The sequence below is a fragment of the Halichoerus grypus genome, chromosome 2, assembly GCF_964656455.1.
Source record: "Halichoerus grypus chromosome 2, mHalGry1.hap1.1, whole genome shotgun sequence".
Lineage (NCBI taxonomy): Eukaryota > Metazoa > Chordata > Mammalia > Carnivora > Phocidae > Halichoerus > Halichoerus grypus.
The window spans coordinates 119983082-120009468 of NC_135713.1; the positions used below are offsets into that span (position 1 = coordinate 119983082).

The 26387-nt window shown below is 43.0% G+C and overlaps 1 protein-coding gene across 1 annotated transcript; it reads left to right on the forward strand.

Moving 5' to 3' along the window:
* DNAJC18 (DnaJ heat shock protein family (Hsp40) member C18) lies at positions 1-25336 on the forward strand. Its single transcript, XM_036088860.2, has 8 exons — positions 1-158; positions 1838-2024; positions 9855-10000; positions 11976-12161; positions 13648-13757; positions 14735-14844; positions 17002-17174; positions 22022-25336. The coding sequence occupies exons 1-8, from the start codon at positions 119-121 to the stop codon at positions 22144-22146; spliced, it is 1077 nt and encodes a 358-aa protein (XP_035944753.1). The 5' UTR covers positions 1-118; the 3' UTR covers positions 22147-25336.
* The last annotated feature ends 1051 nt before the right edge of the window (positions 25337-26387 follow it).

Here is a 26387-nt window from a genome sequence, read left to right on the forward strand (position 1 = left end):
TGTCCCGCGGCTCCTATGAGTTGGACTACAATGACCAGCATGCCCCGCGCTTCTCGCCCCGTCGCTTTCAGCCTCGGGCGCTGGGGAGGCTCCGCAGACCTGCTGATTGGGAACCGATATGGCTGCGACTCTGGGCAGCGGAGAGCGCTGGACCGAAGGTACCAGGTCCTTGCCGGAGGGTGGGACAGGGCAGAGTTGGGAGAGGGATGGAGCTCCTTGAGATTACTGAGGGCTGAGACCCTGGGCCTGAGGTGAAGGATGGAGGCCTATGAAGAGATGCTGAGCCTGAGTAGGGTTCCGAATTAGGTGGGGGACGGCCCAGGGCAGGGGCCGGGATATGAAAATCAGGAGCTCTGGCTCAAGCTAAGGAACTGGCTAGGAGCCCAGAGTACCCGTGATGACTTTTTTGCCTCCGGCCCCCGGCCCCGCCCCGTCTCGGCCCGTGCCCAGCTTAGGGCCCGCAGTGGTCAGGTCCCGCCTGTGCCAGGGTGGCTGGGAGGTCAGCAGGGTGATGCGGATTCCCACAGCTTGCTTTTCCGGCCCCTATCCTCGCTCCGCCCAAGTAGGCCGCCTGACTCTCAATCTCCGTTTGGTCCTGTTCCTGCAGCCCACATCAGGACCGATAGGCCGGCCTTTTCCATCCTGCAGTCAAGCAAAGAGTATTGATTCAATACCTATTATGTACCCTGCATTATGCTGATCGTGCAGCAGGGATCTGACAGACTTGGGCCCCTGAGATCACAAAACTCACAATCCATTGAGGGAGTTCGACAGGTAGACAGACAATTACGAAACAGAGCCACTAAGTCCTGAGCTACACAGCAAGGTCTTAGGTTTGGGAAGCACACTGACAGCCTGGGTGTCAGAGGAGGCCTCAGGAAGACAGTGTGACATATGATGACATGAAGGATGCTTTGGAGTTAGTCAGGATGACTTAGAGGAAGAATGTTGCAAGCAGAGGGAACAGCATGTGCAAAGGCACAGAGAAAAGAGAAAGCATTGCTGATCTGAAAGGCATTTGGTGTGGCTAGAGCATAGGCTGCAAAAGAGCTTGTGGTGAGGGAGGAGGCTGCAGAGGCAGGCTGAGCCTGTAAGAAATTTGGACAAGGAGCAGTGGGTAGTCACTAAGGGATTTTAGGCAGGAGAGAGACATTTTTAAAGCCTCTTCCAGATCCTCCAGACAGGACCTGAGTCTTCTGCCTTCCTTGACTGGATTGCTATGGCCTTCTTTATATTCTCCAGGTGTTATGATGAATCGAATCTTCTCCCTTTAAACTATAACCCCTTTGTGGTCAGAAGTAGGTCTTACCCATATATCTAGCCAAGTGTGTTGTTCTATAACTGCTAGTTTAAAAGAACTGAACTCACCCCTACTTTAAATTTTAGTGGTGGGAAGCATGGCAACAACAACAACAACAAATTATTTTATGAGCAATGTGACTTCTGACCATGGATCACAGAAAAATAGGCTTCCCCCTCCACTGCACTAAAGGTAGACACCTTTTGAAAGGCAAGGTACTGAGGAGATGCCTCTTAAGCCCCTTCTCTGGCTCTGATTCAAAATTATTTGTTGAATGACCACTGTAGGTATGGAGGACATTATTATGCTTCATATTTCTAGCGTTATAAGTTTTTCATGGTTGCCTCCGTATTTACTATATTGTTTTCTCAAGGAAGATGTTCATTCAATTTTATATGGATGCTTAAAAGTCATAATGATGTCAGTAGTTTGGCCTTCACACTCATGGCCACAAGCAGCCTCCCTGATAGCGAGGGCAGGGAGCAAAGTTAACTGCAGATCAGACTGAGGCCTAACGGAGGGGCTATTGCTTTGCAGCTTACATTGATGCAGTTAGAAGAAACAAATACCCAGAAGATAGACTTCCTGAAAGTCATGATCCCTGTGGGTGCTGTAACTGCGTGAAAGTGCAAAAGGAAAAGAAGTCTGAGCATGAGTGGAATGCAACCCGACAGGGTGAGGGAAGTGCCACTTACACTGAGGAACAGCTGCTCGGCGTACAAAGGTGAGTCTGTGGTGGGATTCAATGAGTGATTTTAATGTAGAGTTCCTGGCAGCATGTGTTACATAAGCATTGACTGTTATTGGTACTTTTATTACTATTATGGAAGCACAACAGCTTCTTGGCTTCAGAGGCAAGACTAGGTGGGAGTGGAGTGTTAGGGTGCAATCTGAGGTAACTTTACTGCTTCTGTGTTGGAGAGGCAGGGAAAACCAACTAGACGAAACAGACATCTATACAACAGTCTAGCCAACAACATCAGAATACACATTCTTCTCAATATACATGAAACATTCTCCAGGATAGATCAGATGTTAGGCCACAAAACAAGTGTCAATAAATTTAAAAGGATTAAAATCATACAATGTATGTTCTCTGATATCGACAACAGAAGCAAATTTAGGAAATTCACAAATATGTGAAAATTAAACAATATATTCCTGAAATAACAAATAGGTCACAGAAGAAAACATACAAAAAATTAGAAAATACTTTGAGATGAATGAAAATGAAAACACAACATACCAAAATATATAGTATGCAACTAAAGCAATACATAGAAGGACATTTATAGCTGTAAATGTTTATATATATATTTAAAAATCTCAGATCAGTAACCTAATCTTCCACCTTAACAAACCAGAAAAAGAAGAGCAAAAAGAGTACACTAAATCCAAGCAAGCAGAATGAAGGAAATAATATAGAGTGGAAATAAATGAAATCGAGGTTAGAAAAGCAACAGAAAATCAACAAAACCAAAAGTTGGCTTTTTGAAAATATCAACAAAATTGACAAACCCTTAGCTAGGCTAACCAAGAAAAAGAGAGAAGACTCAAATAACTAAAATCAGAAATAAAAGAGGGGACATCACTACCAATCTTACAATGATAATAAAGATTTTAAAAGGATACTATGAACAATTGTACACCAACAAATTAGATAACCTAGATGAAACAGACAAATTTGTAGAAATGTACAAACTAGGAAATCATACAGACCTACCAAAAATACAGCGATTGAATTAATAATAAAAAAATTTTACCCTGTGACCCAGCAGTTGCACTACTAGGTATTTACCCGAAGGATACAAACAGTGATCCGAAGGGGCACCTGCACCGCAATGTTTATAGCAGCAATGTCCACAATCACCAAACTATGGAAAGAGTGCAGATGTCCATTGACAGATGAATGGATAAAGAAGATACACACACACACACACACACACACATACATACATAAAATGGAATATTACTCAGACATCAAAAAAATGAAATCTTGCCATTTGCAACGATGCGGATGGAATTAGAGGGTATCATGCTAAGCGAAATAGCCAATCAGAGAAAGACAATTATATGATTTCACTCATATGTGGAATTAAGAAACAAAACAGGATCATAGGGGAAGGGAGGGAAAAATAAAATAAGACAAAATTAGAGAGGGAGACAAACCATAAGAGACTTTTAACTATAGGAAACAAACAGGGTTGCTGGGGGTGGGGGGTGGACGGATGGGGTAACTGGGTGATGGGCATTAAGGATGTAATGAGCACTGGGTGTTATATGCAAATGATAAATCACTGAACTACCTCTGAAACTATCTCTGAAACTGTTAACACACTATATGTTAATTAATTGAATTTAAATAAAATAAAATTTTTTAAAAATTTTCCCACAAAGAAAAACCTAGGCCCAGAAGCCTTCACTGGTAAATTCTACCAAACATTTGAAGAAGAATTAACTAATCCCTCATAAACTATTAGAGAAAATACAAGAGAGGGGAGCACTTCCCAACTCATTCTATGGGGCCAATATTACACTACAAGTAAAACCAGACAAAGACATAAGAAAACTAAACTATCAATCAATATCCCTTATGGATATAGATTCTAGCAACATATAAAAACATATAAAAAGGATTATATACCTTGGGGCATCTGGGTGGCTCAGTTGGTTAAGCTTCTGACTCTTGGTTTTGGCTCAGGTCATGATCTTGTGTCCGTGAGATTGAGCCCTGCATCTGGCTCTGTGCTCAGCGGGGAGTCTGCTCCTCTCCTCCTCCCTCTGCCGCTCCCCCCAATTATGTACCCTCTCTCTCTCTCTCAAATAAAAAAAAAAGAATAAATATTTAAAAAAAAAGATTATATACCTTGACCAAGTGGTATTTATCCCAGGAATGCAAGGTTTTTTAACACATGAAAATTAATCAGTGTGATACACCATATTAATAGAATAAAGGACAAGGCCACATGATCATTTTAATAGGTACAGAAAAAGCATTTGACAAAATCCAACACTATTTCATGATAACAATACTCAACACAATAGGAGTAGAAGAGAACCTCCTCAGCTGATAAAGGCCATCTACCAAAAACCCACAGCTAACATCGTCATACTTAATGGTGAAAAACTGGATGCTTTCCAAGGTCAAGAAAAAGACAAGTATGTTCACTCTAGCCACTAGAGGTTCAAGCCAGGGCATTTAGGCAAGAAAAAGAGATATAGAAGTCATCCAGATTGGGGGCGCCTGGGTGGCTCAGTCAGTTGAGCTTCAGACTCTTGGTTTCGGCTCAGGTTATGATCTCAGGGTTGAGAGGTCCAGCTCCATGTTCGGGCTCCACACTCAGCAGGTCGTCTGCTTGAGATTCTCTCCCTCTCCCTCTGACCCTCCCCCGCCCACTTATGTGTGCTCACGCTCTCTCTAAAATAAATAAGTAATGGGGTTCCTGGGTGGCTCAGTCGGTTAAGCGTCTGCCCTGAGCTCGGGTCATGGTCTCGGGGTCCTAGGATAGAGCCCCATGTCTGGCTCTCCTCTCAGCGGGGAACCTGCTTCTCCCTCTCCCCCTGCCTGCTGCTCCCCCTGCTAATGCTCTCTCTCTGTCAAATAAATAAAATCTTTAAAAAATAAAAAATAAATAAAATAAATAAGTAAATCTTTTAAAAAATTGAAAAAATTAAAAAAAAAAAAGAATTCATCCAGATTGGAAAGAAGTAAAACTGTATTCATAGATGATATGATATAATATAGAAAATCCTAAGGAATAGGGGCGCCTGGGTCGCTCAGTCAGTTAAGCGTCTACCTTCCGCTCGGGTCGTTATCCCGCGGTCCTGGGATCAAGACCCAGGACAGGCTCTCTGCTCAGCGGGAAACCTGCTTCTCCCTCTGCCCGCCGCTCCCCCTGACTTGTGTGCTGTCTCTCTCAAATAAATAAATAAAATCTTTATTTAAAAAAAAGAAAGAAAATCCTAAGGAATACACACACACACACAGTTAGAACTAATAAATTAGGGGCACCTGGGTGGCTCAGTTGGTTGGGATTCTGCCTTCAGCTCAAGTCATGATCCCAGGGTCCTGGAATGGATCCCCGCGTTGGGCTCCCTGCTCAATAGGGGGTCTGCTTCTCCCTCCAACTCCCCCCACTTGAGCTCATTCTCTCTCTCTCTCTCAAATGAATAAATAAAATCTTAAAAAAAAAGAACTAATAATTGAGTTCAACAAAGTTGCAAAATACAAGATCAGTACACAAAAATCACTGTTTTTCTGTACTGTAGCAATGAACAATCCAAAAATGGAAAAGAAAATAATTTCATTTATAACACCATCAAAAAAGTATAAAATGCTTAGGAATAAATTTAACAAGAGAAGTGTAAGATGTACATTGAAAACTACAAACTTCATTTAAGGAAATTAAAGAATGTGTAAATAAATGGGAAGATTGACTGTGTTCATGGAGCTAAATATTGGAAAGGCTCATTTTATTAAGGTTTAATATTGGAAATATGGTAATACTACTCAAATCGAGCCATAGATTCAACATATCCCTATCAAATCCCTCGCTGCCTTTTTTGAAGAAATTGACAATCCAATCCTAAAATTCATATGGTAATACAAGAGACCCAGAATAGCCAGAACAGTCTTGGAAAAGAACAAAGTTGGAGGACTCACATTTCCCAGTTTGAAAACTTATTACAAAGCTACAGTTATGATGTAGACTAGCATAGGATAGACATGTAGATCAATGGAATAGACTTGAGAGTCCAGAAGTAGGCCTTTATATTTATGGTCAATTGATTTTTTTTTTAATGTAGGCTCCACACCCAGCATGAGCTTGAACTCAGGACCCTGAGATCATGACCTGAGCCAAAACTGAGTCAGAAACTTAACAGACTGAGCCACCCATACATCCCAGGGTGTCTGACTCTTGATCTTGGCTCAGGTCTTGATCTCAGGGTCCTGAGATCCAGCCTGGCGTTGGGCTCCGCACTTAGCAGAGTCTGCTTTTCTTCCTCTCTCTCTCTCTCTCTCTCTCCCTCTCTCTGCCCCTCCCCCCAAAATAAACAAAATCTTTAAAAAAAAAGTCAGACATCCACCAACCAAGCCACCCAGACGTCCCCAGTCAACTGATTTTTTTTTTTAAAGATTTTATTTGAGAGAGAGAGAATGAGAGAGAGAGAGAGCATGAGAGGGGGGAGGGCCAGAGGGAGAAGCAGACTCCCCGCTGAGCAGGGAGCCCAATGCGGGACTCAGTCCTAGGACCCTGGGATCATGACCTGAGCTGAAGGCAGTTGCTTAACCAACTGAGCCACCCAGGCACCCTCAACTGATTTTTTTGACAAGAGTGCCAAAGCAGGGGCACCTGGCTGGCTCAGTCAGTGGAGCATGCAACTCTTGATCTCGGGGTCATGAGTTCAATCCCTACATTGGGTGTAGAGCTTACTTTAAAAAAAGAAAAGAAAAGAAAGAGTGCCAAGGCAATTTAATAGGGGAAAGAATTGTCTTTAATACATGTGTTGGGACAACTGGATACCCACATGCAAAACAATGCACTTGGACTCCTTTCTCACACAAACACAAAAGTTAACTCAAAGACCTAAAGTAAGGCCTAAATGTAAGAGCTACAGCTATAAAACTCTTAGAAGAAAACATAAATGTACCTCTTCCATGACATGACACCCAAAGTACAAATGACAAAAGAAAAAAATAGGTAATTGCATTTCATGAAAATTTAAAGCTTTTGTATTCAAAAGATACCAGCAAGAAAGTGAAAAATCAATTCACAGTACAGGAGAAAATGTTTCAAATTATGTTTGAAAGTCCCTGATAATATCAGGGACTTATATCTAGAACATATAAAATACTCTTACAATTCAACAATAAAAAGACAAATAGCCCAATTGAAAAATGGGCAAAGGATCTGATAGGCATTCCTCCAAAGAATATATACAAATGTTTAAAAAATATATTTAAAAAAAATAATCTACAAATGGCCAATAAGCACATGAAAAGTTGCTCAGTATCATGAGTCATTAGGGAAATACAAACCAAAGCCACAGTGAGATAACACACCACCTCACACCCACTAGGATGGCAATAATCAAAAAGATGGACAACAGCAAGTATTGATAAGAATGTGGAGAAATGGGAACACTTATATATTGCTTGTAGGAATGGAAAACAGTGTGGCCAGGTTGGAAAATACAATGCCAGTTCCTCAGAAGGTTAAACATAGCACCTGACCTAGCAATCCGCTCCTAGGTAAATACCAAGAGAAATAAAAACATACTTCCACACAAAAACTTGTACATGAACATTCGTACAGAATTATCCATAATAACCCCCAAATGGAAACAACCTGCATGTCCATTAACTGATGAATCGATAAACAAAATGGGGAATATCCATACAGTGAATACTTCTTGGTAATAAAAGGAATGAAGTACTGATACATACTACAACATGAATGAATCTTGAACATTATGCTAGTCAAAGAAGCCAGACACAAAAGTCCACATTTTGTATAATTCCTTTTATATGAAATGTCCAGAATGGCAAATTTATAGAGACAGAAAGTACATTATTGGTTGCCAGGGGTTGCGAAGTAAAATGAGGAATGACTGCCAATGAGTATGGGATTTCTTTCTGGTGTAATGAAGATGTTCTGGAATTAGATAGTGATGATGGGTGCACAACTCTGTGAATATACTTTGTAAAAGATCAATGAATTGTGCATTTTAAAAGAGTAAACTTTGTGATATGTGAATTGTAGCTCAAGAAAAATGTTATTAAACAAATAACAAATTTATACAAAAGAGAGAAAGAGGCAGAGGAGTATCTGCCATGGAAGCAGAGATTGGAGACTGGGCTGGGGATCCAAAGGATCCCCATGGGCAGCTCTTGGGGAAGGACCATGACTGACATTCCAGACCCTGCTTTACAGTCCAGCCTGTGTTACTGACTTACTTTGAACTCCTGAGCAAGACCCTGGGCCTCTCTCTGCCTAACTGGATTGTGTAGTTGCAAAAGACTGGAGATATTCTGTAAGTGCCTATCAGTAGAGGATATATATAATCCATAAAATGCAATAAATATAATCCATAAAAGCAATGCAGCTTTTGAAAAGAATGACATAGATATATAATAGCCAATATTTATGGGGTGTCACATGCTATCAAGCACTTTGATGAATACTTCATTTAAACGATAACAGCTTGTGAAATATAGTTCAAATTATTAGCCCATTTCAGAAGATAACACTAAGGCACAGAGGTTAATTACACAGCAAGATAAGATCCCAACCAAGGCATTTTGGCCCCAGAGTTCATGCTCTAGTACAACATTTCTCAGAGTGTAGCTTGGGAACCCCAAAACCCTTGGGGGTCTGCAAGTTTAAAACAATTTTCATAATGGTACAAACACATTATTTGCCTTTTTCACTCTCATTCTCTCATGATTAGAGTGGAATTTTTGAGAAGCTACCTGATATGTAGTATATCATCACTCTGTTTTTAAATTTCTTGTTTTCATTTCTAGTATGGTAAATATTGATAGCTATAACTCACATGAACAAAAACTCTTCTGGCACTTAGGTAATTTTTAAGAGTATAAGAAACTTCTGAGATCAAAAAGTTCAGAACTGCCACTCTAGTCTAAACTATTATCCTGTACTCATTTCTATATGTTATCAATCCATCTCTAAAATAAACTTTTGGTTTTAAAAAAAAAAAGGATGTATAAAGGTGATTACAATATGCTCCTAGGTAAAAAAAAAAAAAAATGGAGAGGTGTCTATATGTATACACAGGATTCACAGAACACTAACAGTGGTTGTCCTTAGGGTGGGAGACTGGGGGGCAGGGAATAGGGAAGCAGGAAGTTTTTTCACTGTATATAGTTTAGTACTGTTGGATATTTATCTTCTACCGTGTGTGTATATATTAACTTTTTTTTTTTTAAAGATTTTATTTATTTATTTGACAGAGAAAGACAGCGAGAGAGGGAACACAAGCAGGGGGAGTGGGAGAGGGAGAAGCAGGCTTCCCGCGGAGCAGGGAGCTAGATGTGGGACTCGATCCCAGGACCCCGGGATCATGACCCGAGCTGAAGGCAGACAGTTAAGGACTGAGCCACCCAAGTGCCCCTATATTAACTTTTCAAAACAAAGTTTTGAAAGGCAGCCTTAAGGAAAAAGAGAGAAATCACTAGAGTGATTAGGTGTTTCTTCTGACTTTGCCGTCCTGTGGTTGAACTCTCAGGGGCTTAGCCTGCACCTTGATATAAGGATCAGCATATCTGTTCTACCCACTTGTAGAGATACAGGAAGAATAAAATATTGGATGTAAAAATACTTTGAAAGGCATTAAGCTCTCGGTGGGAGGAGGACCTTGTTAATCAATTTGCAAGTTTCATGAATGTGTTCACCAGTTTTCTTTTAGGTTTGTTTTGGGGCTCACAGATTGGAGGATCAGATGTAAATGTAAAATGTAAACATACTATTTTACAGTTAATCGTACAAAAGGGGCCTTTGTAGACATACATGTTTCTGATGTGTGTTTTTAGGATCAAGAAATGCAGAAATTACTATGAAATTCTAGGAGTTTCTCGAAATGCCAGTGATGAAGAGCTTAAGAAAGCTTACCGAAAACTGGCCCTGAAATTTCACCCTGACAAGAATTGTGCTCCTGGAGCAACTGACGCTTTCAAAGGTCTGATCCTGAATTAATGTTTAATTCTGCCCTTGTCAAGTTGTTTTCAGCCTCCCCTATAATTGTTTTATAAGGCCACAAGCAGGGCCTTTCTTTCCTGCCATACCTCTTAAATAGTGATTATCAGCATAGCTCCCTCTTGTCTTCATTCACTTACCTTAATTTCTTTTGGAAAAAAAAAAATATTTGATTTCTCTGTAATGGTACCTTTTTAGATGTGAGACATAAATAAAAATCTTACTTAAGAGCTTCACCCCGAAGGAAGCCTTTGATTCAGGCAAGAATTATCAATGGATGCTAAAACTGCCGGGTGACAGGTTTTTGCTGAATAGGATATTCACATGATTGTCAGAGGATCATCCCCCAGAATACCTACTGATTTCAAAGGGGAAACATTGCTTTATAATGGAGATATCTAGCTGTCAACACTTTAACCCAGTGATCCAACTTATCGTCACCAATACTGGACCCACCTCACATTATATGATATGGCACCTGTGTGGTATTCTTGCCAAAATGTTCAGCCTGAATCTAATAATGAGGAAACCATCAAAATATGGGACATTCTACAAAGAACACTGACCTGCTCTTCAAAAAAGTCAATATAATGAAAAGCAGAAAAGGCGGGTGACTATTCTAGGGGAAAAGAAACTAAAAGCAAATACAATACATGAACCTCGCATGAATTGCATGGGTTGATGTTAATTTTCTTAGCTATGATAATGGTACTGTGATCATGTAGGAGATTATTCTAGGAGATAGATGCTGAAATATTTAGGGATGATGTGCCGTAATATCTGCAGCCTACTTTCAAATGGTCCAGCAAAAGAAATGTATACATACTACATGTATGCATGTATTTATGTATGTATGGAGAGTTGAGGGAAGCAATGTGGCAAATACTAACAGTTGATGAATCAAATAGAGGGTATACATGTATTTATTTACTATTTTTTCAAATTTTCTGTAGATTTGGAATTTTTCTAAAGAAAAAGTAAAAAAATTTTAAAAGTCAACGTTTACCTCAAAAGATAATCTCCCTTTGTTGATGTGCCATTGTGAATCTTGTTCTCCCCACAGTTTCTACAAGGAAACAACTAGATAACCCACATTCTCTTTACACCTTCACATAAAGTATCTCACAGACTAATGCCATTTCTATGAGAAATTGGCCAGATTTCAAGGGATGTGATGTTGATGCAACTATTTAGCCTTTTTTATTTGTTTTTTCTACTTAGCTGTTATATTGCTGTAAATATTTAATATAATTCCCTCGCTAGAAGAATCATAAAGAAATGCTCTTTCTGACTGTGTTTCTCATAGTGTTGGCTGAATTAGAGGCAGGGAATGGGGATGTCTTAAAGATTTGTTTTCAAGGTTTCTTTGATTAGTGGCACTGATTGCATGGTTAAATGAATTTTAATTGGACAACATTTGCACATTTCTGCATAGGGAGAAGAGGTGATGGTAAACATTTGTAATCTATCCAGTCTTTGATCTGTCATTGAGACACTGGAGATAGGTTTCTTAATTTCTAAAGCCTACTTTCTAAAGTAAGCTGAAACGTGACTGTGATTAGTGAGGACCTTGCTTTTAGCCAAGCAATTGATTTTACTGATTATTTTATTTAGGAGATTGTTTCTGACTTCAAGTTAGAATACCACTGCTTATGTATGAACTGTTTCCAATCATAAACTAATTGCTCTCAAGGGAAATAAGGACACATTTTTGATGAATGAAAGCAGTAGTTCTTAGTTCATCTTGAGTCCAATATTGCTTCTGGCTTATGAAACTAGATCACGGAAAATGTGAAGGGCAAGAACTCTGGTGAACTTTCTAGGTCCAAGCACCTTTTCTTAGGCCCCTGTGAGGTCATCCAGCAGCCAACAGCTCTGGGCTCTTCATTGCTGCTTCCTGCATCACCCTCAGCTACAGCAAAGACTGTGTCCTCAGATACTTTTGGTTTTGGTTGCAGCAATAGGAAATGCCTTTGCAGTCCTGAGCAATCCTGACAAGCGACTCCGCTATGATGAATATGGAGATGAACAGGTGACTTTCACTGCCCCTCGAGGCAGACCTTATAATTATTACAGGGACTTCGAAGCTGACATCACTCCAGAAGAGTTATTCAATGTCTTCTTTGGAGGACATTTTCCTACAGGTGAGTATTTCAAAATTATAGCTGAAAAATTTTTATATATATATATATATATATATATATATATTCTGTATCTCAGCTAGCTCCTCTTTGAGGATCTGAATAGAGGGACCATGGTATGGTGGAAAGAGCAAGAACTTGGAATCAGGGTGCCTGGGTGGTTCAGTCAGTTAAGTGTCTGCCTTTGACTTGTGTCATGATCCCTGGGTCCTGGGATCGAGCCCCGCATCAGGCTCCCTGCTCCGCGGGAAGCCTGTTTCTCCCTCTCCCTTGCCTGCCACTCCCCCTGCTTGTGCTCTCTCTCTCTCTCCGTCAAATAAATAAATAAAATCTTAAAAAAAAAAAAAGAAAGTATTTGGAATCAGATGAGCTGGGGTTTGAGGCAAGTATCCAGCCTCCAACTGTGCATGATTTTAACCAAATCACTTGATCTCTCTGATCCTGTTTCCTCACCTGAGAAATGGGACTGATAATATCAACCTCACAGGGCTGCTGTGAGGATTAGATATTTTTAAGTGCTTTATAAATAAGTAGCAAGATGCCTATTATCATTATTGCAAAATAGCAGCTATATAAAGATAAAAGTTAGAAAAATACCTCCAGAGAGTTCGATGTTGGGGTAATTAAATGCCCAGGAAGTAAACTGAATTTTATGAATTGCTGTTAAAGACACTAGTGTTGGGGCGCCTGGGTGGCTTAGTCAGTTGGGCGTTCAACTCTTGATCTCAGCTCAGGTCTTAATCTCAGGATTCTGAGTTCGGGCCCCATGTTAGACTCCATGCTGGGTGTGGAGGAAAGAAAGAAAGAGAGAGAGAGAGAGAAGGAAGGAAGGAAAGAAGGAAGGAAGGGAGGGAGAGAGAAAGGAAGGAAGAAAGTAAGAAGGAAAGGAAGGGAGGGAGGGAGGGAGGAAGAAAGGAAGAAAGAAGGAAAGAAAGAAAGAGGAAGGGGCACCTGGGTGGCTCAGTCGGTTGGGCGGCTGCCTTCGGCTCAGGTCATGATCCCAGGGTCCTGGGATCGAGCCCCGCATCGGGCTCCCTGCTCAGCGGGAGGCCTGCTTCTCCCTCTCCCACTCCACTTGCTTGTGTTCTCTCTCTCGCTGTGTCTCTCTCTGTCAAATAAATAAAATCTTTAAAAAAAAAAAAAAGAAAGAAAGAAAGAGGAAGGAAGGAAGATAGTGACATAATCTGATACTGGGCAAGGAAGCAGAAAAGAGCGTGTCAGGATTCATGGCCCAAATGCTCTTTCTTTACTAGACTTTTAGGGGTTCTCTCACTCACTAGTTCTAAAGGACTACTTAAATAAAAGCAGGAGAACTAAGCACATTCCATTTACACCTGGTTCACTTGGTTTACCTACTGTTTTATTTTTCTACTGAGTAAAATGGGACAATACTCTGCTGTCAGAGAACCTGGCTGGGAACAAGGAGCTTGGAAAAAGCAAGGAAGGAGTGTTTGCCATATCCCATACTAGGTTTTTCTTTCTTTCCCAGGAAACATTCATATGTTTTCAAATGTGACAGATGACAGCCACTATTACCGCCGGCGGCACCGACATGAGCGGATGCAGACACGGAAGGAAGAAGAAGAAGAAAAGCCTCAGGTACCAAGGGTGGACAGCCGAACTACTGCTCATCCACACTTGTACTGAGCGGACTCTTACGGTGTCTATGATCAGGTTTTAGAAGTTCAACTTGAGTTATGTTGTTAAAACGTGTTTTAGGAAAGCAGAGGTAGTGGTAGGAAGGTGTGGATCACCGGCCCAAATAGGCCAGAATGGTACCTCCTTCCCCACCCGTTCTTCGGTGGTTGTTCCAGGAAATCAGTTCCCCTGTAGGGCTGTCTTGACCAAGGTTTTCTTCCCTGCAGAAAATAGGAACCCCCTTCAAAATATTCAGAACTAAAGGGAGTTTAAGGGATCTAGGGGGTCTCATGAAGCTCAAGGGCAGGAAGCACATGTGGGCCTCAGGACAGATGGGAACCAGAAACTAAGGTATAGTCAGGTACCCATGCGGCTATCTTTCCATGACTCTTTGTGGCCAGATTGTCTCCACCTTTCCCGCCTCTCTGCATCTGCTTTATTCTCTCTAAGCAGCCTAGCTTGTTCTGCTTCCTCTTACAAATAGCCCATCCACACTGCCTAAGAGTACATGTCCTTTCTTCAGGTGACTGCCCAGCAGTGAACAGTATGATGAGTCTCAGTTCCAAACTCCTGGGAGGGAGTAGTGATTACCCCTGCTAGGGTTAGATGTCTCCCAGTCCATTCAGCTGTGGCCAAGGCAACAGAGCTGCATAATACTAACGTGGCCCCGTGAGAGTCACAGTCTGGGCAGACTCACCCAGAAGTGTCTGCTTCATTGGTCTTAGAAAAGGGGGCTGCATGAGAATTACTGGGTGTCAGTACAGGTTGCGGGTGGGTCTCCTTCAGTCTTCTCCACAGAGAGAACAGCCTTCCTAGAAAAGCTTTGGGCTTTGTGCAATATATTGCAGTAATTTGAATTTTCTTTGGGAAAACTATCCTGTTTTCTGTAAGCTTTATATTGATGAAGAACACTTATGCCAGATATTTTTTCTTTTCAGACCACGTATTCTGCATTTATTCAGTTACTTCCAGTTCTTGTGATTGTGATTATATCTGTCATTACTCAGCTGCTAGCTGCTAATCCCCCATACAGTCTATTCTATAAATCGTAAGTCAAATATTTATAAATCTTTCTTAACAATTTGGAGGGCAAAAGACTTGAACATTTTGCTGGTACTGCTAACATTTCATTTCGCCTTTGTAGAAAACACGGATTTTTTGTTTAAAGGAACAGCTGGATAGTAATAGTGCAGAGACTCAAAATTACTGTAGGCGTTTCCTGTGTGCTCGGGCCTTGGATTATTTTGCTCTACAGCGACATCATCCGGTCAGCCGCAGAACAGCAGCAACTGGTTTCTGAAGGATGAATAGACTTACCTCCAGTTTCAGATTAAATCCTTATTATATCATGTTAGCTTTAGAGTGGACCCTATTGAGCTTGTGATCGGATCACTGGACTCCTCCGGGTTGGGAACATAGTATCTGAGATCCAGTGATTATTTTCAATTTAAGTAATTGGAAGAATAGGACATTTATTCATGATGAGGCTACACAGTCAAACCATAGTATCACATTTCTTTGCTATGAGCTATGATAGGAATTTCTTTATTTCTTCAATTAATTATTTCAATTAGTTCAGTTTTCATAGTTCGGTCCCCAGACCAGCATCATCTAGAGCAACTGGTAACATGTTAGAAATGCAAACTCTTAAGCCTCACGCCATACATATTGAATCAGAAACTCTGAGGATGAGAACTAGCAATCTGAGTTTTAATAAGCTCTCCAAATAACTCTGGTTCATAGTCTGAGGATCATTGGATTAATTTTTTTTTTTTTAAGTAGGCTCCACACCCAGCATGGAGCCCAACATGGGGCTTAAACTCACCACCCTGAGATCCAGACCTGAGCTGAAATCAAGAGTCAAACACTTAACCAACTGAGCCACGCAGGCATCCCACTGGATTAATTATTTTAAGTTAGATGAGAAATGAGTCATTACTCATTATGGTTTAGCAGACAAAAACCTTACAAAATGGGGGGACCTGGCTGGCTCAGTCCGTAGAGCATGCAACTCTTAGTCTCAGGGTTATGAGTTCAAGCCCCACATTGGGTGTAGAGATTACTTAAAAATAAAATCTTTAAAAAAATAAAAAAACCTTAGAAAATGTGGAACCCATGGGGCAGTACATAACAGGAAGAGGCTTTGCTAGCAATCACTGTAGACTGAAGACTATATTCTAGATCAATATCTTCCTTTTACAGAGAAGAAAGCGGAGTCTCAGAGAGGGGTTATTACTATCAGGTCACTCTGGCCTGATTCCCTCTATTTCTCGACTTCCTATGTTTCTCCATTTGCTACTTCTTCCTCATTTTTTGCCCAGCCAGTGGGGCAGAGAGGAACCTGCCCTGCTAACACCTTCCCAGATGGAGATGGGAGCAGTCATGGCCTGAACCCTTAGACATCCAGCATGATGCTTAAGTAGGGAGATCAAAGGAGAAAACTGGGAAAATATTAACTCAGTTGAGATGGAATTTGTCTAGTTTGAATAAAACTAGCCTGGATTTTGCACATTGCTGTCACATTGTTTTAACTTGAATTTGAGCTCCCTTCCATACTTCCTTATGGTTAGTATTTAGTTAACCCAGACCTACTGATGTTTCTGAGCACCACATACCATTGGATATATCAGACCCACAGAGAGGTGGTGCAGAAGCATCACTGAAATCTTTTGTCTGAGGTTTTTGCAGTTCTCACTTAGCAGCTGTGTGTGAAGTACTTTCTCTCCTGTCCTAAAAATTGATGCTATGTTGGTGTAAGCTGTCTGGTTATTTGTGAATAGTTTACTGTAACGATCAGTTCATTTGCTCAACGTTTACCAATAGCCTGGTCTGTGCCAGGTACCATGCTAGGTCCTACACAATGTACATTTTTTTAAGCATTCAGCACTCGTGCTCGCTTCGGCAGCACATATACTAAAAAAAGCATTGAGCACTCAACTTTTAGCACAGAAAACAATATAAGAGAGGTAAATACTTGAAAAGAATAAAGTAACTATACTGAGGCTGAATTCACAATATGAATACACTCACATAATGATGACATTACAGTTGCTACGGAAATAATAAATGTTAGGAGTATTAGACAGTGGTACTTGCAGCTGCCCTATGAAGAGGGGATTATGGTCATGATATCTGTGCAGTCAGTGCTAAGAGTGAGATTGTCAAATATAACCAGCTTACCTGAGCCTCCCTCTCTTTGTCTCAGGACCTTGGGCTACACCATCTCTAGAGAAACGCAGAACCTGCAGGTGCCTTACTTTGTGGATAAAAACTTTGAGAAGGCCTACAGAGGAGCATCTCTCCGTGACCTGGAGAAGACGATAGAGAAGGATTACATTGATTACGTCCAGACAAGTTGTTGGAAGGAGAAACAACAAAGTAAGATGTTCTAAAAGGGACTTTAACTGGTGGTCATGCTTCCAACCTGAGGCATGCCCAGCTTCCCAATCCCTCCTCTTTCCTTGTTTGAGTAGCACGTGTTTATGTGATCAGAGACAGGACAGAGGCCCATTTGGGACACCACCAAAAAAGTGAAGTTCATTGTCAGGATACATGTGGCCAGAATTTGGAAACCTTAGGAACTTAGGCAGGCAGCACTAGTTGCCTATCCATCTGTCTGTCTCTGAGTGTCTGCTACTCTCTGCCCATCTGCCCCACTCTCCTCTCTGCCAATTGCCTTCCTTTGCTTCTTCAAGCTTTCCTCCTTCATAACCCTAGGTTATGAAGGAGGTTGGTTTTGGTTGCTACCCTCCCCTGGTTGGTTTTGGTTGGTTGCCCTGGTTGGTTTTGGTTGCTACCCTCCCCATCCCTCTCCCAGCTCCCACAGCCCCACTAGTTATTGGCCCCTTTCTAGCTGGATTGGTCCAGTTTCCTAATTCCACATTCCCTATGGGAAAATCTGATTGATCCAGCCTAATTTTTTGAGCCAGACCAAAAGTCAGCGCTAGCCGGCTGGGGCCACCTAGATCAAAAGTGACCCTACCTCTGGGTCTGCCCCTTCAATAAGGGTGGGTTTGAGCAGGCCTTCCAGTCTGTTCCCTCTCTGGAGACAATGGGGGCGTCAGTGCCCGCCAGTTCGCTTACAGCTCCAGTTGAGTATTAATGGGGAGTACTGGTAGCAAGAGTAGCCCTGCCTCTCAGCCAACAGGTTCACTTTTCATCCCTTTGAATTCTACACATACACACACGTATGCACACCTGTGCGGGGGGTGGGGGGGCACATACACACAACCTTAATAACTGTATCCTATGAAACGTGGCTTTAATTTTTAACAAGCAAACAGACTCATTTTTTAAATGGTATAACTGGATATCATTAAATGTCTACCAGTGCCTGATAAGATTAGCTCTTCAGTCACAGTGCTGCTAAGCCCTTGCTGACCCATCATGCAGCCCAACCCCACCCCCACGTTAATCTGTCCTTCCTATGTGTTCTTAAAACACTTGGTCCATGCTGCTTGGTCCAGTACTGCTCTCAGCGTTCATGCGCTGTAGGTACGTGTCAGTCTCCCTGCGGGACTGTGGGCCTCTGACGATAAGAGCCATGTCTTACCAATCTTGTGTCCCAGGCCCCTGGCACCATCCTTGCTCCAGAACAGGTGCTCAACAAATGTCCTTGGAAGAGAGGATTCTCAGACCTGGAAAATAATGAAAATGTGTGCGGATTAAAAATCACAGAGCAGGGTTAGCGTCCTTACCCTAGCCCCTAGGGACCTTGTCTCTGCCCTCTACTTCTGTAGGGCAGAGCCCACCTCCACTCTCAGGTGCATTAGGAGCTTGATGGGCAATGATTCTGAGACGTAAGGGGAAATTAAGCAGGAGGAAGTTGCTTTTCAAAATTTATTAAAAATAAATACTGAAAAAAACTGAGGAGGTCAGGAAGTACCCTACCTCATGTTAAACTAGTTGTTGCAAGTTTCAAAGATCAGGAAAGAATTTTGGAGCAAGAAAAGGCTTTGGACAGAAAGGCATTTTATACACAGATCTAAATCAGGTGAAGGCCACAGTGTGTGTCCTAAAAGTCCCCATTGTATTCAACCCTGGGAGTGTTTTGAATTTGTTGCTTTCTGCAAGAACTGGATGAAAATCTGCATTTCACATTCTTCAGACACACACCCACCCACATACACTCCCCAGCTGGAACTATGCAAAGAGCTCACGGTAAAGATTACATCTAAAATGGCTTTTAGGCTTCTTCTCCCCATCTCCATGAGGCCTAGTTTCAGGACTTTGGTACTCTCTAGGTATAAATAAAAATCCAATGGGTAGGCAGGATGCATGTACCCACAGTTCCAAAGAGGGGGTTATCCGCACATACCCCTTAAAAATCTATTTCTGGCATTTAAGGGTGGTTGTCCAGACTCTCTCCACAACCCAAATGCCATTTGAGAATGAGCAGCATGTGCCCTCCGGATCCAGCAGCAAGTGCAGCCAAGGTTAAATTTAGCACTTGGAGGTTGTAAAAATAAACCCACTTGAGAACAAAGTTCACTCTTGGCAAAATACCGAATGGAAACTGTTTTTAGCAAAGTTAGCCATTGTCTTTTTTAATCTTTTGTTCATTTCTCTTCTCTGTTTTCCCTTAGAATGCTTAATCTGAGTGAACTTCTGTGAGTAATCCCCTACTATGAACACTGATTGCCCTGTTTACTCCTCCACAGCTGCGTCTAGATAATCAACCCAATGCCAGGGGAAGTGGCCACTGGGCTGGGATGGACAAAAGTAACAGGCAGGATCTGCCACCCAGCCTGGCAGAGCTGAGCTGAGATCCTGGCCCTGCCCGGCCGAGGAGCACTTTTTCCATGCCCTGGACCAGGGCAGCACCGTGGGTAGAAGCTCAGGCTTTGAAATGGGGATAAGACGCACTTCCTCCTAGAGACGCCGTACGGGCTATAGAAGAGGGTATGGGCATAATGCTTAGCCTGGTGTCTGGCACATAGTAAGCGCCCGGTTCCTGCTGGAGTCCAGGCCTTGTGTGACCTGGCTAGACTGGATGTAGTTCTGTCTCATGGAGCTGGATCCTGAGGGTGGCTGGGATCCGCTGCGGTCTTCCAGACCAGAGTGGAGAGGGTTCTTTGGAGGGGCTTTGGGACTTGTTTCTTTAGCAATTTGCCTGAGTCTGTTTGCCTGGAAGTCTCAATGCTCTGTCCATCTATCACAAGGGGCAAGGGAAACATTTGGTAAAGAAGAAAAAAAAAAAAAAAGAAAAGCTGTTGTCTTGATGCCCCCTCCAAGGATTTTTTTTTCTTTTTTTTCACTTAGAAGTCACTGAGTATTAACAGTCAAAATGTGTCAAAAGTAACATATTGAGCTGACCTTTTACTCATGGAAGGGCAAAAGCATTCACTGGCAGTTTGGAGAGAAGTTTCTCCAAGCATGGTGGTGGTCATTGAAACACTGACATTGTTGCAAGTCATTGATCTGGAGCAGGGGTCTCAACCCCTGGAGCTTTGAAACCTGGTTTTAATGAACTTTATGTAAAGCAATGTGATATTTTGAGAAAAGCATCCATCTAATCCTTCATCAGCTTGTTAGAGTGGACTTCAATGTAGAAAATAGTAAGAATCACTAGCCCTTAATTCTTTCTAGAATGAGATGTCAGGCAATGAGGCATTGAGATAAGCTCAGCAAACAAAAAATCTAAGGAAATCGTTGAAGGAAAAGCAAAGCCACAGAATCTGTTCCATATGCGGGCGTCACAGTGACTCCAGAGGACCAAAGGCATAGAGGCCTCCTGAACAGGTTTCCCACACACCAGAGAAGCCAGGGAAATGGAGTTGGTGCGGTGGGCAGGCCCCCCGGGGGGTGGGGGGGGGGGGCTTTCATTTGGGCGTGGCACCCAGTCCTCCAGGAAGCCCCGTCGCCTGCAAGGATGACGGTGCCAAGGCAAGCCCGGGCGAGCAGGCAGTGCGGGCACCCGCACCAGCGGGTGAGAGCACATTGTTCTGGGGCCCAGGAGCCACGCCGCTGGCCAAGCCACTGCTGGGCTACGGCCCGGGCTCTGAGCCTCCATTGTAGAGGGAGGGTTTTCATGCATGGCCACCCCTCACCCTGGAGTCCTGCACTTCATCTGCACTTTGGGCCTTACTTGGTGTAAATAGAATCATTGTGAGCAGAAATGCCAGACAGCGTTTTGTGTTGATAGAAACTTATTCAGAAACCAATGCCCATTGTTCCCCCTGGCTAAGTATTAATTCCTGTTTCCAGTCAGTTTGCTGATTAATCAGACAGGTGCCTCTCGTTCCAGCAAGAAAAACAAAATCTGTTGGCAGGATGATTAAGAATGGATAGACATATTTCAAAATGATTAAAATAGCATTTTCACAAGTATGGTCCTTTAAACACCGAGAAGCTGCCTGCTGTCGGAGGCTTTCAGAAGCCACACGGCCCATCCAAGCGTGCCATCCTGTTAATACACAACACGTCTCTGGGGGGGTGCTTTTCAGGCTTTCCTTCCTAAGAATGTCTCTGAAACTTGACAAAAGAATGAAAACTAGAGGCAGCCAAACCGCCGTTGCGTCGGCAAAGACAGCAGAGATTATATTCTGGTTAAAAATAGAATGACCTTCTCCACCATGAAGAGAAAATGAAATTCATTTAGTCAAGGAGACAAAGGTCACCGGATCCAGATGATTTCACTTTTCAAAGAGCCCAGCTGCCTTTGGCCTTTGAGTTAGGGACCCCACATGTGGTGAAGGAATGAAGAAAGCGGCCAGCAGCCTGGCCTTCTATAGAAGGCATGCCCAGCGGAGGGAGGCTCTGTGTCAGTTAGCATGTCTGAGTTATGATCCAGCAACGCAGGGGACAGAATGGAGCAGCTGTCTTTGTTTCAGATGACAGGAACAGGCGATTGGGCTCCACTCTCTCCCAACTGCCATCTGAAAGCCATCCGTACGAAGACCGTGAAACGGAGTCTCCTCTTACTGCACACGTGCACGTTTCCTAAGTCTGGTGCCAAATGTTCTATTGATAAGAACTAAGCACAGTGCTTTTATAATAGAGCACGGATACTGTAGGACTCTGGGACCACAGGTGGCCTTTAATCCTCGGCACCTGGTGTAGCGTAGCTGCCGGATTCGCGTTTCTTGAATAAATGAGTAAGCGTTTCTTAAATTTAATTAAAAGAAAAAGCATGAAAGTAAAAGGAGCTTTGATTCCAGAAATATTGAAACAAAACAAAGGAGCCCAACTCTCTTGATGAATTGGTTACCTCTTTTATCTTTCAGAGTCGGAATTGACAAATTTGGCAGGATTATACAGAGATGAACGACTGAAACAGAAGGCAGAGTCGCTGAAACTCGAAAACTGTGAAAAACTTTCCAAACTTATTGGCCTGCGCAGAGGTGGCTGAGAGGATGCTAGTCCTACACAGGGTTGGGGTTTTGCTACTTGTTACTATTTATGTTCCTAATTCCATTTTATAATACAAAATTAGGAAATGACGAACATTTTACAAGTTGCTAACTTTGGTGGGCAGAGCTGAAGGCACTTGAGCATGGAGCCAGACTTGTCATCACAGAAGCCTTCCTGGGGATTGGCTCCAGGGGCCACGAACAGTTCATCTGAACTGAATTAAAGGCAAAGCATTTGATGCAGCCCCTCTGCTCCTTGCCTACCCTGCCTCTAGGATTGTAGTTCAGGCATCCCAGGGCAGATGCACATTGTCTTCCTCCTTCCCTTCTTCAGTTAAGTCTCGATACCCACTCATTCCTAGGCATGGCCAAAGCAGCTTCATATTAGTTGTTTACAGTGTACACCAAGAATGATACCTCCCTTCCTGTGAGTCATCGTGGCCCCCGGCATTCAGCCCTTGGAACAGGTGCCTGCCCAACTTCGCATTTTCTAAGGGAAATGTGGAGAGATGTAAACTATTATTACGGTCAGTAGTTTTCCATTTGCCTATCTCTGTTCAGAGTTACTAGCATTAGCAAACTGCCTGATTTGAGTTTCTTTTACTTCCTTAACTCTCTCTCTTGTAGAGGGTCCAGAAAGTAAAAGCCACTGGGTGAAAGAAACAGTTCCATGTACAGCCCAGCAGCAGAAAGCAGGGACCCAGGGATGAAGGTAAAACGCAAGACTGAGTCTCAGCTTCTCGGTGCAGGTTCCCCAGTCCGTCACAGACCCGGAGAATATGGGTGGTTTTTTGCCATTTCTTCTTGCAGCATCACACTTGACCGGAGTCCCTACACCCCACAGAAGGACAGTGGTCAGACCTAAAGCAGGTATTGCTGGCCACCCAGGCTTGTTGCTCAAGCCTAGAGCTGGAGGGGAAAGACCCTCTTTCCATTGCTTTGGAGGTTGGTGTTGGTCCCAGCCGTCCCTGTTTTTACCCCAGGGCCCCATAGCTTGTGACATGAGATGCCTTTTCGTGTAGTCAACATTTATTGAGTGCCTAGTATGAAGCAGGAGCTCTCACATATATTTTCTTATTTTAGCCTCCTCACAACTCTGTGAAGGAGACATGTTATCCCTTAGTTTATGAAAGAGAACATTGGCCCAGAGAGGATGAATGGCTGACCCAGTCATACAGCTGGTAATGGCAGAGCGAGGTGGTAGGCTGACCCTGGGACCCTGTATCCTTTTTACGGCAGTCCTGCGTTCACTCCAGACACCTTCCTCCCTGGCCTTGAGGAAGCAAGACCCTGTCTATAACAATTCTGTATACAAAACAAGAGGTCCCTCAAAAGCAGGCAGCCCTTCCCACTGGTGACAAGGAAGAGGTAAATCACTGCCTAGGCCCCGTGGTTCTGGGCCCTCTCGTCTAGGTGAACTACCAGGGTTGAGCTGCCTAGATCATCATGAGTCAGAACCTGGAAGATCAATAGGTGACTGTAGTCTACACTCCATGTTTTCTTCAGGAGGAAAGGAAAGTTCCTATATCAAAACTGATTTCCAAAGTAGAGTTTGTCCTTTCAGAGGCACAGCCTTGATTTAGGCAGACATGTCTAGCATGGTTCAACATGGGCATTTCACAGGGTCAGGAGATGGGTCCAGAGGTGAAGAGTGGATCTTTGGTGGCTGGTAGGGGACACCTGCTCGGCTGTGGGCAGGGGAGCAGCTCCAGAGATAGCCAGATTTTGCTGCTCAACTAGGTCTATCTTCCTGGTTTGGGGGACTTCCTTGATCCTTTCTGAGTAGCTGAGGGGATTTACACTATAAAATATGCCTGTGAGCCAAACAGGCTTATGGAAAGATTCCCTATACACACACAAATCAAAGCTCTCCCCTCCCCAGCTCCAGTCTCTGCTAGAAAAAAGGGGCCATGATTAAATTGACTTGACATGGATTTCATGGCAGAGATGAGTTACCTGTGATGACACTAAAGAGAGGTAAAACTACATTAAACATCAGGTCTCTTGTCTGTTTTCATAGCACTGATGGTACTGTTGTGTTTATCACCTAAGAGACTACACCACCTCTGGCTTTCCTCAGCAGAAGGGTATTTGCCTTTGTTGAAGAATAGTTTAATCTATTTGGCACAGTCCAGAATATGGCTACACTCTAATTTCCTGGGTTCTATTTTAGATGGGTTGTCTGCATGATGGTAAAATAAGCGTCTTCCTCTTGCCTACATCTTTTGGAAGGGTTCCTGATGATGTATAAACTCCTTAGGTCAGGCTGATTCTTGCTGTGTTGCCATGTCGCTCTCTGCATTAATGCAGAATGGAGAGCTCTGAGGTGGGAGTGGGGCTAAGAAGCAGGGCTAGCGGCTCAAGCAGAAGGTGAAGCTCCCACTCATCAGAATGAAAGGACACTCTGCGCCGCCTGATCAGCAGTGAGCAGGGGAGGGGGAAAACCCTTCTCACACAGAGGACATCACAGCTTCAAGGAATCCGTGTCCCCACATTAGCAACCCTGGGGTTCATCTGTTCAAACCAGAAAACTTCTGAACTTCCTTGATCAGCTCCAGGCCTCCCAGCTTGGGACAACTGACCAGTAAGAAAATGCTGTTGCTGTGCTTTCTGTTGGAAACTCTTAGAAATTACACTGAACTCCAAACCCCACTGGAACATGGGATCCAGCAGCCCGCCAAGCCTTGTGTGGTTCCTCATTTTCATCCTCACGCTCAGGACTGGCTTTGTGAGGAGGCACTGGTGGGATTCCAGAAGTTTTCTGTTACAACTGGCCACACTTGCTAGTTCATTGTCTCTGCATGCTCTGTTCCTCACAGAAGCTAGCTCTTAATTAGTATTTATTTTGGACTCATTTATGGTATAAGCTTAGTGTTCTAATATATTTATTTTTGGAAAGGGCCAAGTTACTCTACATCATATTTTTTGAGCCTGCGTTGTTGATACCTCCTGCAATGACCACTGAGTAACTATATATCCATGTGTTCGATATTGAGTACATCATTTGCATCACACTCAGTATTTGGAATTAAAGATGTGAATGTTCTGTGACCAGAGCCGGGTTTGACACAGATGGAATCAGCTCCTGGGGGAATACGAATCCTGAAAACTCTGGTCACCTGATCCACTGCATCTGGATTGAGTGTAATTTAACAGAGAAAGAAATTAAACGATTTTATATAAAAAGAATCGGTCTATATTTTCCCTTTGTTCTTTTACCCTTGCTCATGTCACCCTTGGGCACGACATACTGTCTCACTCCCTTGGAGCCACTTGGGACTAGAGGAGACCTAGTGTTCCATCACTGGAACTGTTGGTGTTTAGAACAACAGATAACTGGTGGCATCGGCAATCCGTAGTTTTTTTCCATCAGCTAACAACAGCAGCCGCAGCATATTCCAGCCAATGTACAGAGCTAAACTACTTAGCTTCTGAAAACCAGGTGGTATCCCAGTTCCTTAATGGCCTCGTTCCCAGTGACCCATGTTTAGGAAAGTCTTGGTTTAAATATACAGTACATGGGAGACGCCTGGCTGACTCAGAAGAACATGTGACTTTTGATCTCAGGGTCATGAGCTCGAGCCCCAGCTTGGGTGCAGAGATAACTAACAATAAATAAAAGACTTTAAAAATACAATGCGTGGGTCATAATAATACCTTTCATTTGGAAAAAAATGGAGATGAGATTCAATTCATCAAAGATGGAGAACTTACTCTGTGTCAAGTGGGCTGAGTTTGGGGATGGGGTTGGGGAACAAGTGAGACCCAGCACCACGGGCTCCTGGAGCTCACATCTGAGGGGGAAGCTAACTTCAGATAGTGCTCCCCAGCGGGATGAATGTCAGAGGGGAAACCAAGGAAACCTTGGGGAGCTATAACAGAGGAATTCAATCCAGCCCAAGACTTCAGTGAAAGCACCTCTGAAGAAGAGACTTGAAATATAATCACCCTTCTTACAGAATGCATTTTTTTTTTAACAGAAGAGGGAAGCAACACTTGGTGCTCCCAATTCCCTGCATAGCACCACCATCCATCCAAGTGTGAAAGTCAGAAAGCTAGGAAACTCTGTATGGGAGACCTCATTTTGTATCCCCCAAAGGACCACACGTAGTATTTGTGCCCTTGTGTAGTCCCCTTTCTAATCTGAACTGGCCTTTGATCTTTAACCAATAGAACGTAGCAAAACTAGCAGCTTCCATTTTTGCACTTAGGGGAAGCCAGCTGCCACGTAAGTCCAAGC

Coding starts and splice junctions, on each gene's coding strand:
- DNAJC18 (XM_036088860.2), top strand. CDS start 119: ATGGCTGCGACTCTGGGCAGCGGAGAGCGCTGGACCGAAG. Junction 159..1,837: donor CGGAGAGCGCTGGACCGAAG/GTACCAGGTCCT, acceptor ATTGCTTTGCAG/CTTACATTGATGCAGTTAGA. Junction 13,758..14,734: donor AAGAAGAAGAAAAGCCTCAG/GTACCAAGGGTG, acceptor TTTTCTTTTCAG/ACCACGTATTCTGCATTTAT.